The 14,381-nt window shown below is 38.7% G+C and overlaps 2 protein-coding genes across 7 annotated transcripts in view; one reads left to right on the top strand and one right to left on the bottom strand.

The window, feature by feature from the left end:
- LOC137240033 (ATP-dependent RNA helicase vasa-like) overlaps nt 1-14,381 on the top strand; it is a 213,819-nt gene that overhangs the window by 21,791 nt on the left and 177,647 nt on the right. For 3 of the 6 annotated variants that reach the window (XR_010949583.1, XM_067765928.1, XM_067765927.1), the window contains exons 2-4: nt 13,007-13,044; nt 13,110-13,266; nt 13,332-13,391. Coding sequence is in view for 2 of the 6 variants with exons in the window: in XM_067765928.1 (XP_067622029.1) it covers nt 13,021-13,044; nt 13,110-13,266; nt 13,332-13,391 (241 nt within the window). In the remaining 4 variants the exon portion in view is untranslated. Of the gene's footprint in view, nt 1-11,019; nt 11,178-11,238; nt 11,282-13,006; nt 13,045-13,109; nt 13,267-13,331; nt 13,392-14,381 lie in introns of those variants that run through there. The other 3 variants (XR_010949586.1, XR_010949585.1, XR_010949584.1) reach the window with 3 other exon arrangements.
- Nucleotides 7,363-10,936, bottom strand: vig (vasa intronic gene). Its single transcript, XM_067765929.1, has 3 exons — nt 10,163-10,936; nt 8,928-9,179; nt 7,363-8,857 (listed from the first exon to the last, which is right to left on the bottom strand). The coding sequence occupies exons 1-3, from the start codon at nt 10,797-10,799 to the stop codon at nt 8,469-8,471; spliced, it is 1,278 nt and encodes a 425-aa protein (XP_067622030.1). The 5' UTR covers nt 10,800-10,936; the 3' UTR covers nt 7,363-8,468.

The following is a 14,381-nucleotide window of genomic DNA, read 5'->3' as shown; positions in this document are numbered from 1 at the left end:
CCGGCTGCGTCCCGACGAATATACTCTGCAAACATCATTGGCATAACTGCTGCTGGCATTTTAGGCCAAGATCTTAATCATTTGGCCTCCATTTCAACACAGCCTGCTGTTTTTCAGAATGTTCGAAGAGAAGTGACAGCCGTTCCGCCTCGTAAAGTGATCTTTGTATCAAGGTTGCATGCATCACTATCGGAAGAAGACATTTCTAATTATATCTGCACTAAGCTTGGAGTTGAAAATAGAGGCATCAATGTCTTCAAGTTTACTTTTAAATATGCGAGAGATATATCTTCCTTCAAAATATCGGTTCCTGATAAATATTTTGATAAGGTACGTCAAAAAACTAAGAGTCCTGTGCTGTGAGAGCAGCACATACCTTGATAGCTGTCTACCGTCCTGTTCAAAAGGTCAAGGAGTTGATAATATTTCCATAAATGGCACCCAAAAGCAATTGAGTGTACTTTCAAAATGTCTCTGGAATGCGAACTAAGTCTAACGTAATGTACAATATGAGTTCGCTTGTCGACTATGACGTGTTTGTTCTTATTGAAACCTGGCTAAATCCTGAGTTCCTTGATGCTGAGTTTTTGACTCTAATCTGTACACTGTCTATCGCAAGGATCGCGATTTTTCCAAAACTGGACTCTAGAGGCGGCGGAGTTTTAATTGCCATACGCCGGCACATCAACTCGTCGCTTGTGGAGCTGAAGGATCAAGACTCGCTTTTGGACCAACTGTGTGTCTCAGTTCGCGGCATCTCTGAAATTTTTATCTGTGTGTCATACATTCCACCGTCTAGTCTAGACTCACTTTATAAGTCTCATATAGATAATATTACTGATTTAGTTCGTTCTTGTGATAGTGGTAACTTTTGCATATTGGGTGACTTTAATTTACCTAATATTGAATGGTCTTACGTCGATAATAACTACTCATTAGTTCCGAACAATGTAAACACCACGTCTGAGATTTACCTTATTGACAGTTTCTCAAGTGTTAGTCTTTCTCAGATCAACGGCTTCACCAATCAACTGTCGAGAATTCTTGATCTTGTCTTTCTTAATGATAATTTTAGCTGTACGGTCACCGAATGCTTGGAACCGTTGTCGTGCTCTGGTTTGCACCACATTCCGCTTATCCTCGAAGTAGAATTCTATAACTTCGAAAGTATTGGAACTCTGAATGAGGATCCTACTTTTTCATTTAGACGTGGAAATTATGACTGTATATATCAGGAAGTTTCTTCCGTTGATTGGGAAGCCCTGTTTTGGGGATGTGATCTTGCTCGATGCTTCAACTTATTTAAAAACGTTGTAAATTAAATCTGCATGAACAATATACCTCAGAAAATGAAGCGGTGTTACAGAATACCATGGTATACTAGAAAACTAAAGAGGCTTAAGAATCAGAGGAATAGGTTTTACAAAAATTCAAGGCCACTAAGCTAATGGCGTATAAAGAAAAATACCTGCGTTATTCCAAATCGTTCAAAGCGTTAGGCAAGAGGCTCCATGGTAACTATGTTCGTAATTTTGAATCCGACATTAAGGAAAACCCTAGGGCATTCTGGACTTATGTAAAGTCCAAAAAACGATGCTCAAGTATCCCTGCCTCAGTCATCTATAATTCTGAGCATGCTTCATCAACAGCTGGAGCGGCCAACCTTTTTGCAGCCTTCTTCTGCTCCAATTTCGTGACACCACCGGAAGACCCGCAGGAGTTGCCCACTGTGGTTGACAGTCCCATTAACTTTGGTGCGCTGACTCTATCAATTGAAGATATGGTCGATGGAATCCAGAATATTAAATCATCTACCCATACTGATATTGACGGCTTATCGTCTTATCTTTTGAAAAATTGTTTGGCTCTGGCATTTCCCCTCCTTTTAATTTTCAACAAATCTTTAGAGTGCGGCGAATTTATTGATGCGTGGAAGATAACCTTCATCAGCCCTATTTTCAAGTGTGGTAGCAAGAACAATGTCGCGAATTATAGGCCCATTGCAAAATTATCATCTGTTTCAAAATTATTCGAGTACATTGTGAAACAAAAAATGTACTTTGCTGTTAAACCTCTAATCACTGAAAATCAGCATGGTTTTATCGCCGGTAGATCCACTGTAACAAACCTATCTATCTTCTCTGATTTTTGCATATCTTCTTTTAATGACCGTTGTCAAGTTGATACTGTGTACACCGACTTCTCAAAAGCATTTGATAAAGTTAGTCATTCTATCCTGATTTCTAAATTGAGTCGCGTGGGCTTCCACTCGATGTTTTTATCATGGATTAAATCATACCTCCACCAGCGTAGCTGTGTTGTGGTTATTGACATAACTCTTCAAACACATTCACAGCCACCTCCGGGGTGCCTCAAGGTAGCATACTTGGCCCATTACTTTTTGTAATTTTTATAAACGATATTTCCACCTGCTTCCAGCACTCTAATTTTCTATTATACGCTGATGACCTAAAGGTTTTTAATACCATCGCAAACTCAGACGACGTGAGTAAAATACAATCTGATTTAGACAACGTTGCTGTTTGGTGTCGTGCCAATAACTTGCCACTAAATGTTGGCAAATGCTTTCTTGTAAGCTTTTCTAAATCACGTGGCCTCATTCCCACTTCCTACTTTCTCGATGGTATCCACCTCTCAACTCTTAACGAGATAAAGGACTTGGGGGTTGTCTTCCATTCGAAATTTTCTTTCACGACTCATATAAATTCTACTATTGCTAAGGCGTATTCACTTCTGGCTTTTATTAGGCGTTCCTGCACAGACTTCACGGATCCCTACACCCTCAAGTTATTGTTCACTGCACTAGTTCGTTCGAAGCTGGAATATGCCTGTTTTATTTGGAGGCCGTATCATGAATGCCATATTGTTAGGCTTGAACGTGTGCAGAAAGCGTTTGTTCGGTTCGCGCTGCGCTCGATGAACTTTTCTGAACCGATTCCATCTTATGAATCCAGGTGCTCACTTATCAAATTAGAGTCCCTGGAATGCAGAAGAACTGTCCTATCGCTCACGTTTGTTTATGACATCATTAATGGTGTAGTTGATGCACCTTGTCCCCTCAGGAGTCCCCAATTCCATATCCCTATAAGGCCTCTTCGCAATATACCGATTTTCTATACGGATTGTGTCCGAACCCTCTATGCCTCAAACGCACCTTTGCTTAGAGCTATGACCGACTTTAATCGCATCTCTGATTCTTCAGCTATTGATTTTGCTCTTTCTAAGTTTACTTTTAAAACTATACTTACTGATATCTTTTCAAACAGATAAATGTACTGGTCAATCTCGTTATAGCATGTAAGTTTTATTGTGTCTATACTCAACTTATGTACTATACTATTAAATAATTATCTAATTTTAATTCAACATTGTTATCTAGTCTGTAAGGGCTTTAAATGCCATAGACTGAAATAAAGAAATATGAATCAACCCCGACATACAAAATGTATGCCCCGCTTGCAATGTGTCCCCACATGACACCAACCATCTCTTCAATTGTAATGTGGAACCAACGCCTCTAACACCCCTTTCCTTATGGTCCACCCCTGTTGAAACGGCAAGTTTCCTTGGACTCCCGTTAGAGGATATTGATGACAATTTGTGATTGGTTGCGGGTATTAGGTGGGGCGAGAATAGCTACAACAACAACAACAACAACAACAACAACAGCAGCAGCGGGTACTTGTTGTGGCTTGCTGAGCAGCGGGGCTGCTGGAAGGTAGTGGGGTGGGGGGCGCTTAGGCGTAGACTACGGGACGCCCTTGGGCGTGAACAGCAAGGAGCCACAAAAGATTTATAAAAGTTACGTGGACGTCGGGTTTTGAGATCAAGCCCAGAACAACCTGTCCGATGCAACCATCCCTTGCACGAGACACACTGAACAGAGTATGACCGTCCTAAAAAGATTCTTTTCCGGCAGATGCAGCAAAACCATTTCTCAGGACCGGATTAAATGGGGTCACACTGAAATGACAGTCCTTGGTCGGGAAAAATCCCGAGTCGCTCCGGTACATAGAACCGACTGCCTTAGGAAGCCGACGGGAAACCGACTGCCATTGGAATGCCAGAGATGGGGGTGAGGGGTGAAATCGCCGAGGATAAGACGGTTTTCGCCACAGAGTAGCGTACTGATATCAGGGCGATAGCCACTTGGACAGCAGGTGGCTGGGGGAATATAAATGTTAATTATTTCTAGGTCAACATCGCCTGATCGGATAGTTATGCTGACCTTAACCTCCAGCATGAAATGCTGAAACAATTACCATACTCAGTGAGAGCCAGGCCGCACTCAAATCAATTTCGTCGTTTGCAATAAAAGAGCACACAACGTAGAACTGTTGTGGGATCCCAGGCTACAGGGGAGTGGAGGATAATGAGCATGCGGACAACCTCTGGGCAGAGAGCCAGCAACTGCACAACCCATCAGTCTCGAGCCGTTCCTGCCACTTGGTCCACAGGAAATTAGGGGGCATATATTATTATAAGAGAAGGAATAGAGAGTAGAATACTGGCACAATACGTCAGGTTTGAGGCAATCTAAGATACTGTAAGGAGGTTATAGCACAAATCGCTATAGGGCAATAATAGGCCTCTGAAAGATAACCTAACATAAGAATCCTAACTGCTATTCTTTCAGAACCTTGTGGAACACATGTCGATTTTGTGATCGATGAGCGGAGACGGCGGACCATATCCTATTTGAAATCTCAAGACGGAGAGTTTATAGGCTTCCCATGGCCAGAGCATTCCCACATTCAATCCCTAAAGCCAAGAGAACTGCTAGGGTTCATCAAGTAAGTCGGCTTGGATGAGGTGCTGTGAAGGCGATGAGGGCATAATTGATCAAAGGTCGCAGTGCAATCCTCAATAAATTATCTTCCTTGTTTTGACACGAGCTTCATTTTCACGAAACATTTAGATTATGTTATTCCTAAGGCATGGCATACTCGTCTCTTGCTTTTATTAAAAAAAAAATAGCCGCGAGTTTAACGACCCGTATACAAAAAATGGATTATAATGCTTTTGATAGATTGAAATTGGAATCGCCGCCTTGGTTTTGAACCCGCTAAACGGTATCCGTTTATCGCATTTAAACTTTAATTTACCTACACCCACCCTCATTAATTTCTCGCTGTAAACTAATTTATTTGCACACTCTCACGAGTAGATGGTTAGTTGGTAGTCTGTTGTCCTTGCAGGGTTTGCTATTTGGGAGGATTGATTCCCCCCTTGCTACAACTCATAACATTGAATGTTCCAAGTCGATCTTTACGTCAAGCAGATCTTTTTGATATTGATTGTTGTAGGAGTACTTACTCTCTAAATGAACATAAAAAATAAATAAATAAATGTAAGGCGCGATAACCTCCGAAGAGATCTAAGGCCGAGCTTCTCTACCAATTTGCGTCGTGCTCCTCTTGATTTTCCCTACAAATTGGCCGGAAGGGACCTACATGTTTTATGCCGACTCCGAACGGCATCTGCAAGGCAGATGAGTTTTCCCTGAGAGCTTTTCATGGCAAAAATACACCCGGAGCGTTTGCCAAACACTGCCGAGGGGCGACCCCGCTTAGAAAAATTTTCTTCTAATTGAAAAACCTTATTTCTAAAATTTTGATGTTGCTTTGCGCGGGGTGTGATCTCGGGGTATACGGTGTGGTAGGCGGAGCACGCTACCATCACACCAAGGTGGCCGCCAAAATGAACATATAGTGACGAATACTAGCAACACTAAGGGATACTATCATCTCTTAATCCGATACTAAGTACTGACTTGTATGCACATAAACAAATCAATCATTATGTCTACACATATGTCCATACAAGCAGCGGAGAGAAACGCACAGACACATGCATATTATATCTGAGATACTCCCAAAAGAAGGCAATCAACGCTGGAAGTATCACTCACATATACACGCGCATATGGCTATGTGAGAAGCTATAATCGTGCATCTGTAGTTATAGCTGAGAAATTTATAGCTGGTAAACAAGTAGTAAATTCTAGAAATAGAAACGCCTAGAAATATGCCAACGAGGAAACCTAAGAGTATAAAAGCAGTACCAGCTGAGGCACAATCAATCAGTTTGTTTTAAACACGCTATCAGTTGCGAAGTGAAGTTTAATTGTGCAGTACTTTCAAATAGTATAATAAAGACCATTTTGGGTTGTTGAATATTGGAGTTATTTATTCAACAGCATAGCGATACGAACGTTAGCAGAAGGTTGCAAATAAGCGGAATTGCACTAAATTCGTTACAATATTACTCGAATCATTTTTGATTTTTGATGGCCTTGTTTATTTAAAAAATGTCGGGTTTTGTGAGCTCGAGGCCTTGCTTTGAATAAAACACTGTTAATATTCATACATTTATTTGGTCGATATTTCGACTTCAATCTGAAGTCATTTTCAAGATTGCATGTAAATGCCTGATCGACATTCGACAGTCGAAATATCTACCAAATAAATGTATGAATATTAATATAGTGTTTTATTTAAAGCAAGGCCTCGAGCTCACAAAACCCCATATATTGCTAGAATGTTAAGGATTGTTAGTTTTAGTCGACAATATTAAATTATTTTTTATTTCGTTATCAAATGATGTAAGGTCTTAGGTTAGGTTAGGTGGTAGCTGCCCTGATAAGAATAGCTCACTTGGACAACACGAAGGTCCGTTGTGATACCACATACACCAAAAATAACGGTGACTTAGATCTAGCTACTTAGAGAATCATTGGGTAGCAACGATAAAGCTCCGAATGATACCGATCTCAACTTTGGATAAATCCTCGGGAGATCCAGGTGAGTCGCGACGGAACTACTTTCGCCTAGTTCTGGCAAAAGCTGGGCAATCAAGCATAAAGTGATTTGGTGATTCCACCTCATCATCCTCCATACAGCTGCAACAGGATGGAGTTTCCAGTATATTGAGACGTACCGCATGGATACCCATGGGGCAGTGCCCTGTCAAAACCCCAATGACCATTGATAGGTGAGCCTTAGTGAGGTCTTAGTACAAAGCCAAATTTTCAATTGGAATTTTAAGTAAGACAATTATTCATATACTTTTTATGAAAAGTCTGGACGATACTGTAAATTATAATATGGTTATATAAAAATCCGAAAAAAATTATACATATATACACTTAGTGCGTTTAAAAAAAAAATTCCTCACTTCTTGTCTAATCATTGACATTTTGTCACACAGTCTGTAAGGTTTCTTTTAACAAGGTTACGAATTGATGCCATTATTATTGCAGTTCAATTCTTTGAATTCTGCTTTTGTTTGTTACCAGGACCGACCGTCACCTTTAAATTATTCCAGTAAACTAAAACTGCCTTCTTAAATTTTATCAAATAGGTTTTTATTTAAACGATTTTTCGAACTTCCTTGGGTCAAAATACATTTCAAAAACTTTTTTTCATACTTTACGCCTAAATTGTAAGCACTCTGCTTGGATGGTTTTTGTAAACTAGTTAAAGAATAAATACAAATTAAAATCTTCATTTTAATATTAAATCTTTCTTTGTATCATGCTACAGCTACTGTCGTAGTTTTTTTCAAGTGTTTAATTTGTATGGCTAGAAAAACGATTATTTTTGAATAGGCATACAATACTACGCGCCTATACCGTTTAGATTAATAAGCTTTTTTGACCTTTAATAGTAGTGTGAACTTTTATTTGCCTTTAAATTATATTTGGTAATACAATTAGGAAAGTTACAATAAAATGATATTTGCTTTGCATGAGTGTGATGATAATGATGGTTCATATATTTGCTCCACTGCATGGGTATCTTAATTCATGTGATATCAAATACATTTTTTTAATTTTTTTTGATTTTGCTTTAACAAACTTCCTAACGTAGTTTGCGGATTGGTTATTTTGTTTTAACTGCTAGAATTTTGCAAAACTTGAAATCGTTTTGAGAACATTAGAAAGTGCATGTGCTCCCACTTTCGCTATCATTTTGTAATAAACAAAACTTTTAATTTAATCACAACAAAAATATACACAATTTATTAGCAGTAAGACTACTAAATTTTATATAAACGACAAGTGCTTTTGCATTGGCTATGCTGGTGTGGCTCTTGAATTAACTGATTTATACTCTTTGTATTGAAATCAATTGCTTTTTGTTTTACTTGTTCGTACGCTTTGACGTTGTTAGGCTCCGTTACTAATATAAGATATTAATAAAACGGTACTGAAAACAAGTAATAATATATATTATATATATGTTGGTCGCTCTTGTAATTCATTAACTTGTTTTAAGTTTTTTCATCGGTTTCTGTTATTTTTCTTTAATGTATGGTCATTAAATTTTATGAAGTTTTAAACTTTTTTAATTTGTAATTGTTTATTATTTGCTCTGTATTTCCATTTGTTTAATATTTAAGTATATCTTTTCGATATTAGATCTGTTTCATATAATACAGAGTTTTTAAGCCAATGTTGGGAATTGACTTTCGTCGTTGACTTTTGGTGCAACATTTTGTTGTCGAAGACCACCGAAACCACGTTTTCCGCCTCGACCGGCATTGACACTACCACCACGCCCACCTACAACTGGCCGTTCCGAACTATTAAAATTAGTGTTGGCGTTGGGGACACCACCACCAGGACGAGGACCACGTCCACGCCCACGTCCACCGAAACCAGCCCCACGGCGACCGTCATTAAAATTGAATTGTATATCAAGTACACGTTGTTGGCGTCCAACTCTTTGTGGATACATGGCAGGATCATATTCAAGTTCCTCTTCGCTTTCGTTGTCCTTTTTCTTATTGTTATTTAAGACAATCATTTTCTTCCATTGAGTTGTGTCTTCGCCTAAAATAAAAATCACAGTTTAAGAAATTAATATTTCTGTATGTATAAGGGTATTATTACACTAACTCACCTTCACCGGCTTTACGTATATTAAAAGTTGGCTTAGCTCGTTGTTGTTTTTGCGCCTTCCATTCATCGAGTGTTAATTCTTTGGTTTCCTCTTCTGCCAGCGTTTGGTCAGCTTGTTCGTTACCGGATTCTTCAGCCTTATCAGTTACATTACCAGCTTCGACATCGCTTTTATTAACATCATCAATCGCTTCTTTCACTGATCCCCAGTTGTGTGCACCAGCACCATCACGCTTGTCAACAGCTTTCACACCTGAATATGTATTTGTTTTGGAATATAACATGTTTTGTTTAGAATTCATTAAATATCTATGCAGTTGTAGTGAATGAGGTTTGCATACACGTCGCTAAAAGTTGACATTTAGGACTATAAAGTGTTAAAGCAATAGTAACCCAATTCTAGCCACTGTTCCACCGTACCTGTCACATGTGGGACATACTTCTTTAGTATTAAGCTTTTTTTAACGGAATATCGGATATTAAAATAAAAAGTTTTCTACTAGGAACATTTTAACAAGGATTCCAAAATTTACAATTTCAACTTTTGTCTCTTAGCATGGGTGGGACAAACCTAAAAATTACCCCCGGAAGTTATAATTCTTATAATTCGTTTGGGTTATGAATCATAAATTGTTTCACAGCCTTTTCAAAACAAGCTATTTCAACCTCACCGAACTATATACATACTTAAATAGTACTTGATTTTAACTATAACAATACTTTGTACTTTATATTCTTTGGCTGATTATAAAGGTTTTTATCCACACACGAATAGGTACTTTGTTATAAATTTCCCCCATCAACATCATTTAAGTTTAATTTCTTATGAAGTTTTCCTAAATCTACTTCACAAAATAATTCGAATTTATTGTCTATATATTGTTTTTCCGCAGCGCTTCTATGTATATTATATTCTTTATATATAGGTGTGTATATTCATACGCAATAATTTTGATTAACACCAATACATAGATATTATTACAAATTAATATATATATCGCACACCTGGGTCAGGGTCAATAGTGAGCTAACTCAAAAATTAGAATTTTCGAAGCTAAGAATACAGATACGTCCGCTAATCAGCGAGAAGACTGTAAAAAGTAAAAATTGCTTTGCAGTCAGCTTTTGGCGTTTTCTGAACATTGCCATTTTTTGAGTTGATCGATGTTTTAATCTAGGTGTGCAATATGTATGTGTACACATATGTATATGCGTAGAACATGGGATTTAACTTACCAGTTTTATCAGATCCAGACTGGCGGTCGAACTCGCGTTTTCCGCCTCGGTTACCACCCTCAAAGTTTCGGTTACGAGGAGGACCCCGATTTTCTCGGTCCCGAAATTGTCGTGGCTGCTGCTGCTGGGATGATCCACCTTCAATTTGGGTTCCAAAATTACTAGAAAAGCCATTTTCTCGTACATTTCGTCGATTATTGCGTTGTTCACGAGTTTCGTCGTTTTGTTGTCTAAAATTTAAGTTCCGTGTTCCTTGTTGCTGCTGTCCACCTTGACCACCATCACTGGTGGGGCCAGTACGTTTACGATTTGATGAATTAGCTGCCGGAGCACCAGCTTGTTGCTTATTGTTTCTATCTGCAGCAGCACCTACCGTTTGCTTCTTATTCGATTCATTTTTGTTCAAGGCTGATGGCTTATTTTCTTTCTCGGCTTGATTAGGTTTTTTGTTCGATTGTGCTCTTGCAGCACCTTCGACATTTTGTTTATTCGATGACTTTGTGGAGGGTGCACTACCCCCACTGCCACCAGCAGTCTTAACCTGCTTTTTAGCTTTGCTCGCAACATTATCTAATGGATCACTAATATCATCGTCCATGAACAAAAGTTCATAACGATTGTTTCCAGAGCCATCCATATTCGGCGTTTTTTGTTAATTGTTTTTTATTCTTGGTTTTTTTGCCTTTGGTCAATTTTTTATGAATTTAAACTAACCTTAATTTCTGCTTTCTGCTGCACGATAGTCAAAAGTAAGAACACATGCCTAACATTGAAAATGCATGGTATACATATAAGAAGAAGAAGATTGCTGTCATTTTTGACATATATTAGATGTGTTTAATAAGCATTATAACAGCCGAAAGAAAATTCTAAAGCTAAAGATAACTCAAATATAGATGACGCACAAGCTTGGAAGAAGAACCGCTAATAGATAAAAAAGATTTACCGTTTAAAAGAAATATTTTGAGAAAATTTTTAACATTTTTTTCAACATTTCTGATTCTTGAATTTTAAGGTAAGGTGTTCATATAACAATCTGCGCAAGATAATTTGCCATGTTTTTATTATGTGTGCAGGGAATAACATCGCTAGTAAATAGAAAATAAGATGTAAGGCGAGGTAAAACAAATCTTTGGGCAAGTGTTCTTGGCCCCCCTACTGGAATATATCCATAAAATTATTGTGTTGTACATATAGGACAATATTAGTAATGTTTTACAACACGGTGCACCAACTGCTAAAACTCGCCCAAAAATATCGGAAGAGGTGTCAAAAGACCGTTTTGATCACTGTATTAATGCGGCGGAAAAAAATTTCGAGTCGGTGAGAAGACATTTACAAAAAACCGAAAAATAGCCCCGAGTCCCTCCGAAACCGGGGTGGGATCCATACTGTTATGGCGTACAACACTTCTGCTTTGGCGGCCATGTTGTTGTTGGTGTTGTTGTTTCTGTGTTCAACAAAATTACAACAACCACGTGAAAATTGGCAACTTCATCTGCAAATATCTCCAGAGAACGTATGTCGGGGTTGATTCTGGCCAAGTAAGAGTTTAACTTGTTGCAGTATCCAGAACGATGTTGGGCCAAGGTGACTCGTGTCTCCCTTGGTGCTTTCTTGTTGTTGTTGTAGCGATTAGTTACTCCCCGAAGGCTTTGGGGAGTGTTATCGATGTGATGGTCCTTTGTCGGATACAGATCCGATACGCTCCGGTAACACAGCACCATTAAGGTGCTGCCCGACCATCTCTGGAACGATTTATATGGCCACATTAAACCTTCAGGCCATCCCTCCCTCCCCACCCCCAAGTTCCATGAGGAGCTTGGGGTCGCCAGAGCCTCGTCTGTTAGTGAAACGGGATTCGCCGCTCGAAGGTGAGGTTGACAATTGGGTTGGAGAAGCTATATATTGCGATACAACCCCTTGAATCCCTTTCTTCTCAAAGGGTGCTTTCTTCTTCTGAAAGGGTAGGATATTGCATATTAATAACGGGGTTCACCAGGCGCGTCCTGACAAAGGCGTTTACCGATTCTGTGTGGATTTGGTTAAGGGCCTGCTTATGCTTGCCTGGATCTAACGACTGTGTTGGCAGGTGCCGGATCTCGTCATAGTTCTTTAGGAGATGCTCTCGCTTCCCACGGCAGCCGGTTCTCCGTACCGGAGCGACGCGGGATTTTTTTCCCCAACCAAGGGCTGTCATTGCAGTGTAAGCCCATTTAATTGGTTTGTTTAGTCTTCTTTTTCGCTTTCGAATACCTCATCGCGCGAGCGCCTCTTTTCTTATTTGTGCGAAAACTAGAAGCATCCGGAAGATAAATAAATTTGTTTTGCCATATAGAAGGGGATCCCACTTACCAGCTTTTATTTATATTTGCTGTCAAAGCGGGTGCACCAATAAAAACTACAAAATTACAACAACCACATGAAAGTCTGACATCAAAAACTTTACTTTTCTGCCTTTGGATTCATAATAATCATATTGTACTTATATATATTTTTGATAAACGAAATGAAATGACACCTCGTAATGTGTAGCTTGATACTCCCATCGACAATTTTTGAGACAAGTTAGGCGATGGATGCACTGTCTTGTAAAGCGTTACGAATAATTTAAAGAAAGACCTGGTCTTGCGTCCACCACTGTATGCTCACATGTGTTTTGTGACATTTCAGCACTTTGAAGTGCATTTGTTTACAAACTAAAAAGCGAACGCTAAAACAATTGGCGGTTTATTAAAAATGAGGTTTCATATTACAAACCTAAAATGCAGCGTTATCGTGAACACAGAATACTAAAAAATTGTTGTCGCCAAGTTACTAACCAAGCTTTTAACCCATTTACAGAAAATTCGAAGACAATGTCGGACTGGGGTGATGAAGAAGTAAGATTGAATGTTACTTAAATGTCGAAATTTTTCATAATGCACACTTTTTCCTTGTACAATAGGAGACTGGCCGTGGCTTTAGCAGCAGTGGTAATCAATACAAAGGAAATAATGACTTCGGCGACGGAGAAAATGGTGATAATGGTTTCAACGATGAGAACGTGGACGATAACAATCGAGGATTTGGCAATAGAGGACGAGGCAGGGGTGGTGGAAGAGGTGGAATATTACACATGTATATATACTTATAGCGATATTTACTAGAACTCTCAAATATATTTTAGGTCGTGGTGGTAGAGGTGGTTATGGCGGTGGGCGTCGAAACAATGATGATGATAGTAATGGTGAGTACTACTCATAAGTATGTGTAGTTAGTTATAGAATGTGAAATACTTAATTCTATGTGATTCAATTGCAAAAAGATGAATATGTATATTTTTCCTTTACATGTTTAAGAGCGTAAAATAATGTTGTCCTTGTTGTTGTTGTAGCGATGAGAACACTCTCCGAAGGCCTTAGGGAGTGTTATCGAGCCGAATGCAGATCCGGTACGTTCCGGTAACAACCACCATTACGTTATTAGCCCGGCCAACTCGGGAACGATTAGATATGATCACATGAAACCTAGGGCATCGCTCTCCCACCCCCTAGATCCATGAGGGATTTGGGGTCACCAGAGCCTCGGCTATTAAAGAAACAGGATTCTCCACGGGTAGGCGAGGTTGACAATTAAGCTATTTATTATGATGGCAACCCCGAGAAATGTTTGCGCTATACCGCCCCTGGAATCAATTTGGTATTTAAGCTTCCTCTTACGACAGGATTACTTGTACCCCAGCGAATTAGGGGGTTAGAATATAACCGCGGTAGGTATGTGTGGTGATTGAAACCACGTTTTAATTTAAAAAAACTTTAAACTATATTTTTCAATACGCTTATATATATGCGTATGTTTGATTTTAAATTCACAATAATCAAAGTTTTTGAAAATTGAAAATTAAAATATTGATAAAACATTTTAAAATTACAAAGTTCAAAGTAACTAAAATACAAAGTTAAATATGGAAATTTAAACCACGTTTTGCGTATATATGATTTTAAATTTTTCACAATAATCAAAATTTTTGAAAATTGAAAAATCAATATTGAAAATTAAAATATTGATAAAACATTTTAAAGTTACAAAGTTCAAAGTAACTAAAATACAAAGTTAAATAAAAATAATAAGAACCCTACAGTATGCCTACCATAAGCGGTGGCTAAAATACCAGATACAAGGGGTGGTGTATCGCAACCCTTTCAGGTTGCCAGCGCAATATATAGCTTATCCTAAC

This window comes from Eurosta solidaginis, chromosome 2, assembly GCF_040869045.1.
Source record: "Eurosta solidaginis isolate ZX-2024a chromosome 2, ASM4086904v1, whole genome shotgun sequence".
NCBI classification, from domain to species: Eukaryota; Metazoa; Arthropoda; class Insecta; order Diptera; family Tephritidae; genus Eurosta; species Eurosta solidaginis.
The sequence above is the reverse complement of the archived record's forward strand: the minus strand, read 5'-3'. Positions and strand labels throughout refer to the sequence as shown.